Source organism: Carlito syrichta, unplaced genomic scaffold (assembly GCF_000164805.1).
Source record: "Carlito syrichta isolate Samal-C Ts95f unplaced genomic scaffold, Tarsius_syrichta-2.0.1 Scaffold307345, whole genome shotgun sequence".
Classification (NCBI taxonomy): Eukaryota; Metazoa; Chordata; class Mammalia; order Primates; family Tarsiidae; genus Carlito; species Carlito syrichta.
This window is the reverse complement of record NW_007251441.1, coordinates 319210-325209: the sequence shown is the minus strand read 5'-3', so window position 1 is coordinate 325209 and position 6000 is coordinate 319210. Positions and strand designations below refer to the sequence as shown.

The following is a 6000-nucleotide window of genomic DNA, read 5'->3' as shown; positions in this document are numbered from 1 at the left end:
CACACAAATATACATGTGTATATATATAATATATATATATATATATATACACACACACACACACACATATATATATACACATATATTTAAAAATTGATAAATATATTTAAAAATTATTATATATATAACACATATATTTTAATAGAGATAGGGTCTCGCTATGTTGCCCATGCTGATCTTGATCTCCTGGACTCAAGTGATCCTACTATCTTGGCCTCTCAAAGTGGTGGGATTACACTAATTTAAAGTCTTGTATGTATTTGTTTAAAGTCACCCAGGGAGTGAGTGTAATAGGGACAAGGTTGTATTGAGTTTAGGGCCTGGAAGATGAACTGAAACTAGCAAAGACGTTACGGGACTGAGTGAACCTTGAACGGGCAAAAACGGGAATGGAGTCATAAGTCATTTATTTACCCAACTATTTTCGCTGCTGAGATTTCAGCTGCACCTCTCCAAACCCTCATGAGAATTTTCTGATTCAAGATTTCACCGAAAAAACGCAGACTGAATCTTCAGATTCCTTTTCCTGGTAGATTTTTTTTTTAAAGCAGGGCACAGTCCCCGCGGCCCAAGTGGCCAGGCTCTCGGAAAGCGGCCAGGCGCTGTCACACCTAACGACTAACCGGGTCTAGGAGCAAGGTTCCCAGCTGTGAGGTCGCCTGTGACCAATGGGCGGGTGTGTAAAGGGAGGGAAGGCGGTGCCACCCCGTTCGCAAATTCCGGGAAGGTGGCCCGGGTCGCCGCGGCGTGGGAGCCCCCCCCACCAGTGGCGCTCACCACTAGTACCAGCGGATGGAAGACTCACCTCGGGCCGTGGCCACCTCGCTGCTGCGACCCTGGACTTCTCGGCAGCGTGGAGAGCTCAATGTTGATCGGGGGGAGCCTCCCAGTAGCACAGGACACGGCGACCCAGAGCTCACAAACCACAGCCACGATGCAGCCGGCGGAGAGAGCGCGCCGCCCAGGCAGGCGCATGCGCGCGCGCGGCCGCGGTCCGGAAGCCAGAGCCGCCGGGTCCCGGGAAGCCGCGGCTGCTGGATTTTTCCTCACTTGGACCGGCGGAACGGGTTCTTGGGCCCAGCTAGATGCTTCTCTGTCGCAGTTTTCCTTTTTACTCCTTTCTACCCCACCTTCGTCGTCATTTCCCGGCCGCCGCCACTGTCAGAGTATAGAGGGCAATCCTTTCCGGGACAAGGATTGATTCATTAAAGTAATGCTCCTCTAACTCAGACATAGGTAGGAATCATCGGGGATCTGGTTGGAATGCAGATCGGGATTTGGCAGGTAGGGGCAGGTCCCAAATTTTGCGTTTCTGATATCGTTCCATACATGAGTGGTCCTGCTTGTCCTTGAACGCTAGAGTAAGAGGGCATTAGGAAGATGTGAGAGTGGCTGGATGGTGGCCTTGGCAGTCTGAGGGGTGCTTGCCCCATGTAAATGCACAGATTTATCTCTTGTTCATAAAGGGACAGTTTGAAGGAAATTACAACAGAGAATAATCAGAAATATAATGTATATAATATGACATGTTCATTTTAGAAATGCCATAAATAAGTTTTGTAAACACTGACATTCATTGATATTAGCTATTGTCATTGCTAGCTTCCTTTTTTTTTTTTCTTTTTACAAGAATAAGATGATAGTGTATCTGTGGTCATAGTTACATCTTTTATTTGGTGTTTCATGAACATTTTTCAGTGTCATGATGTAATTCCTTATTCTCCAATTTTTATTTTGAAAAATTTCAAGCATAAAGAAATGCTGAGAAAAATTTACAGTGAAGTGCAGTGAAACCGTTCTTTTTTTTTTTTTTCTGTCGCCCAGGCTGGACTGCAGTGGCACGCTCATGGCCACTACAGCCTCGACCTGCTGGACTCAGGCGATCCTTCCGCTTCAGCCTGCCAGGTAGCTGCTACTACAGGCTCACACCATCACACCAGGCTAATTTTTTAATTTACTGTACGGACGTGGTCTCGCCATGTTGCTCAGGCTGGGCTCAAACTCCTGAGCTCAGGCAATCCTCTCGCTTTGGCCTCCCAAAGTGCTGGGATTATACACGGGAGTCACTGCGTCCGGCGGAGGGAGCCCGTGTTTTTTTTTTTTTTTGAGTTGGAATCTCTCTGTCACCCAGACTGGAGTGCAGTGGCGGCTCCCGGCCACCACAGCCTCGACCTGCTGGGCTCCGGCGATCCTTCCGCCTCAGCCTTCTAAGTAGCTGGAACTACAGGCGCGGGCTACCACGCCTGGGGAGCCCATTCTTAAGAGAAGTAGAAAAAAGGAAATTCTTTCTGTTTAGCAATGTTTGAAGATATTTTGGATTGTCACAATTGGAAGGATGATACTGGCATCAAGTAGGCAGAGCTCAGAGGTGCTTCCTCCAATGCACAGGATATTGCCTTACAACAAATAATTTGCTGGACCAAAATGTTGATAGTGTTGAGGTTAAGAGATGCTGACCTAGAAACTCACTCTGTTGCTCAGGCTGGAGAGCAGTGGCACACTCACGGCCACCGCAGCTTCAATCTGCTGGGCTCAGGCAATTCTTCTGCCTCAACCTTCCAAGTAGGTGGAACTATAGGTGCACACTACCACACACAGCTTATTTTTTTAATTTACTGTAGAGACGAGGTCTCGCCAAGTTGCCTGGGCTGGTCTTGGACCTGTGAGCTCAAGCAATCCACTTGCCTCGGCCTCCCAAAGTGCTGGGATTACAGGCTGAGCCACTGAGCCCAGCCAGTAATCCCAATTCTATCCTATCCACTTCTAAAACTGAATCAATAAATTGTCTTGAATTAACCTTGCTGCACATGTCAGAATAAAAAGGTAAAGCAACGAGAGTGAATTTTAAAGAACTAAAATAGAGTATTAAAGAGCAGTTGCAGGATTAAAATTTTCAAATATTCACTATTTATTTGTTGAAAATATGTAAGAGCACATTTATGCTGAGCCCTCTCTCAAATGAATTAAACATAGGTCTCTCTGCCCTGGAGTTTTCATTTACTAGAGAAAGCACAGTAGTCACTATCAAAGGAGGAAAGAAAGATGCAGCTGTCAACAGAAAAATAGGAAAGGGATGTAAATGGATAATTCACCATCAAAGAACAATTGATCATAAAATAAATGAAGAACTGTCCTTTCCTATTAGTAATCAGAAAAAAGTTGATTAGGACCGCAGCATACTAACTTGTCAAACTGGCCATAGTAATGTTTGGTTAAATTTGGGAGAAGACTGGCTCTCCTGGGCCATTAAACTACCTGCTTTCTCTGCCTGGATGCTTTTTCCCTTGATCTTCCTTGATTATAGACGGGAGTCACCGCCCCCGGCAGAGGGAGCCTGTGTTTTTTTTGAGTTGGAGTCTCTGTCACTTTGTTCACACCTTAAAAATCACTTCCTCACAAAGGTGATTGCAGAGCAACCTAGGCAACATAGTCATCTAATCACTCACATTATCTTATTTCTCTGCCCTGCAATTGAGTATCTGGTGTTTTTCTTTCATTATTACCTATATATTTATCCCTCTTCATTACATAAACAGAAATGTGCAAATATAAGCTCTTTGAGAAATGGGTCTTCTTTGCCTCCTTCACAGCTATGACTCTAGTACCTAGAAGTGCCTGAAATACACTAAGTGCTTGGTAAATATTTACTGAAGGGTGCTGGGCACAGTGGCTCACGCCTGTAATCCCAGCACTGTGGGAAGCCGAGGCAGGAGGATTGCTTGAGCCAAGGAGTTTAAGACTAGCCTGGGCAACATAGCAAGACTTCATCTCTACAAATAAATAAATATATATATTTATATTTATACATAGTCATTAGAAATGAAATGCTATACAAGAATGTTCATAGCAGCTTTATTCCTAAGAGCCAAAAACAAACAAAAAAACCAAAAACTGGAAGCTGCACAGGTTTTCATCAAACCAAGAATGGAAAAACTGGAATATTCATACAATCTTACAAAGCAATCAAAAGAAATTGATACAACAACATAGGTGAGTCTTTATGATATTACAACGGGCACGGTGGCTCAAGCCTGTTATCCCAGCACTTTGGGAGGCAGAGGCAAGGGGATTGCCTGAGCTCAGGGGTTCAAGAACAGCCTGAGCAACATGGCGAGACCTCGTCTCTACAACAAATCAAAAAATTAGCCAGGCGTGATGTCACATGCCTGTGGCTCCAGTTACTTGGAAGGATGAGGTGGAAGGATCACCTGAGCCCAGCAGGTGGAGGCTTCAGTGGCCATGAGCATGCCACTGCACTCCAGCCTGGGCAACAGAGTGAGACCCCAACTTAAAAAAAAAAAAAAGATATTACACTGAGTGAAAGAAGCCTTACACAAACTATCTACTGCATGACTCCAACCATATGAAGTTCTAGAACAAGCAAAACTAATTGTGGGAAAAAATCAGAACAGTGGTTGTTTCCTGGGAGAGTTGGTGAGAACTGACTAGGAAGGAGCATGAAGGATTTTCTGGGGTGATGATAGTGTTCTGTATCTTAATAGGGTTTCAGTTACACAGGTGTATGCATTTGCCAAAACTCAAATGTATATTTAAGATATTCATTTAATTTCTACCTCAAAAAAACTTAATTTGTGGGGTGGGCATGGTAGTTCAAATCTGTAACCCTAGCACTTTGGGAGACTGAGGCGAGGAGACTGCCTGAGCTCAGGGGTTCAAGACCAGCCTGGGCAACTTGGTGAGACCTTGTCTCTACAGTAAATAAAAAATTAGCCGAGTGTGGTAGCGCACGCCTGTAGTTACGGCTACTTGGAAGGTTGAGGCGTAAGGATCGCCGGAGCCCAGCTGATCGACGCTGAGGTGGCCGTGAGCATGCCACTGTACTCCAGCCTGGGCGACGGAGTGAGACTCCAACTCAAAAAACCCCAAACAAACAAACAAACAAAATAATTGGGAGTACTGACAGAAGTATAAATGTTCCGCTCTTAACTAAACTTCAGGTGTAACATATTTAAAAAGGGTTACCACTCTGGAGACGCCTAGGCAAGACCACCACCAGGTACCCTATTTTACAAGCATTTCTTTCTTTTAAATTTCAATAGGTTTAAGTGGGTACACATAGCTTTTGGTTACACGGTTGTTGCATTGTAAAACGGCAAAGAAGTCTGGGCTTTAAATGTACTCTCCAGCCCCACCAGTGCACACTACCAGATAGGTTATTTTTCTTCCCTCCACTGCTTCCCACCTGTCCCCTTCTTAGTCTCCGTTTATTATACCATCTCTTTGCCTTTGTAGATCCTTATAAGTGAGAACATGCAGTGTTTAGTTTTCTGTTCCTGTGTTAGCTCACTTAGGATTATGTTCTCCAATTCCATCCAAGTTGCTGCAAAAGAAATTATGTAACTCCGTAGTTAACACCCAGCAGAGAAAACTCATTGACAGCCCAGAACACCTCGCTGCAGCTCCCAAGCTTCCGGCTTGGCCCATGCGCAGGCGCAGATCAGCCAGCAACACGGACTCTGAGGCCCAGTCACTTCCCATAATACCGCGTTCCGGAAGTTGTTGCTTTCTAGGGGACGCTCTGGCTTGGCTCTGTTGCTCTCAATCCGTCATCGAGAGGAAGACGAACTGGCTGTCCAGCCCAAAGGCCCATTATAGGGGGTGCAGTTATGGGCGCTTTCGCGGTGGGTGAGTTCTGATTCCACTGATTTGCAGTCGCCACTTCCCTGACTTCCTGCGCTCTGAGAGTCCGGATTTCTGCCCCAACCTCGTTCTTTTCGCGAAGGCTACTCTTTAAGCACGTTACCTGGCTCCTTTCCGGTGCCGCGTTCTCATTGGCTGCATGTCCTGTCAGTTCCAGGAGCTGGCCAATAAGTTGCTGGTCCTGGCGCCCTTCATGACCCCGTGGACCCCGAGGTTTTCCCGTGGGAGCGGATCAGTTGGAAGGAGAAGGGAGGGGAGGTGGGGTGTGGCGCGGCGCGTGGCGCGCAAGTGGGTGGGTGGCACGCATCAGGGAGCACCCTAGTTGGGGCCGGGTTAGTA

General features: G+C 46.1%; 2 protein-coding genes across 6 annotated transcripts in view; one reads left to right on the top strand and one right to left on the bottom strand.

The window, feature by feature from the left end:
* Positions 1-948, bottom strand: part of RWDD2B (RWD domain containing 2B) — an 18433-nt gene extending 17485 nt beyond the window's left edge. Inside the window, exon 1 of one of the 2 annotated variants that reach the window (XM_021715754.1) lies at positions 806-948. The gene's annotated coding sequence lies outside the window, so the exon portion shown is untranslated. The remainder of the gene's footprint in view (positions 1-805) is intronic. The other variant, XM_008064466.2, reaches the window with a different exon arrangement.
* A 4538-nt stretch (positions 949-5486) lies between these two features.
* USP16 (ubiquitin specific peptidase 16) overlaps positions 5487-6000 on the top strand; it is a 32510-nt gene continuing 31996 nt past the window's right edge. For 3 of the 4 annotated variants that reach the window (XM_008064465.1, XM_008064463.1, XM_021715747.1), the window contains exon 1: positions 5487-5646. Coding sequence is in view for 1 of the 4 variants with exons in the window: in XM_021715748.1 (XP_021571423.1) it covers positions 5628-5646 (19 nt within the window). In the remaining 3 variants the exon portion in view is untranslated. The remainder of the gene's footprint in view (positions 5647-6000) is intronic. The other variant, XM_021715748.1, reaches the window with a different exon arrangement.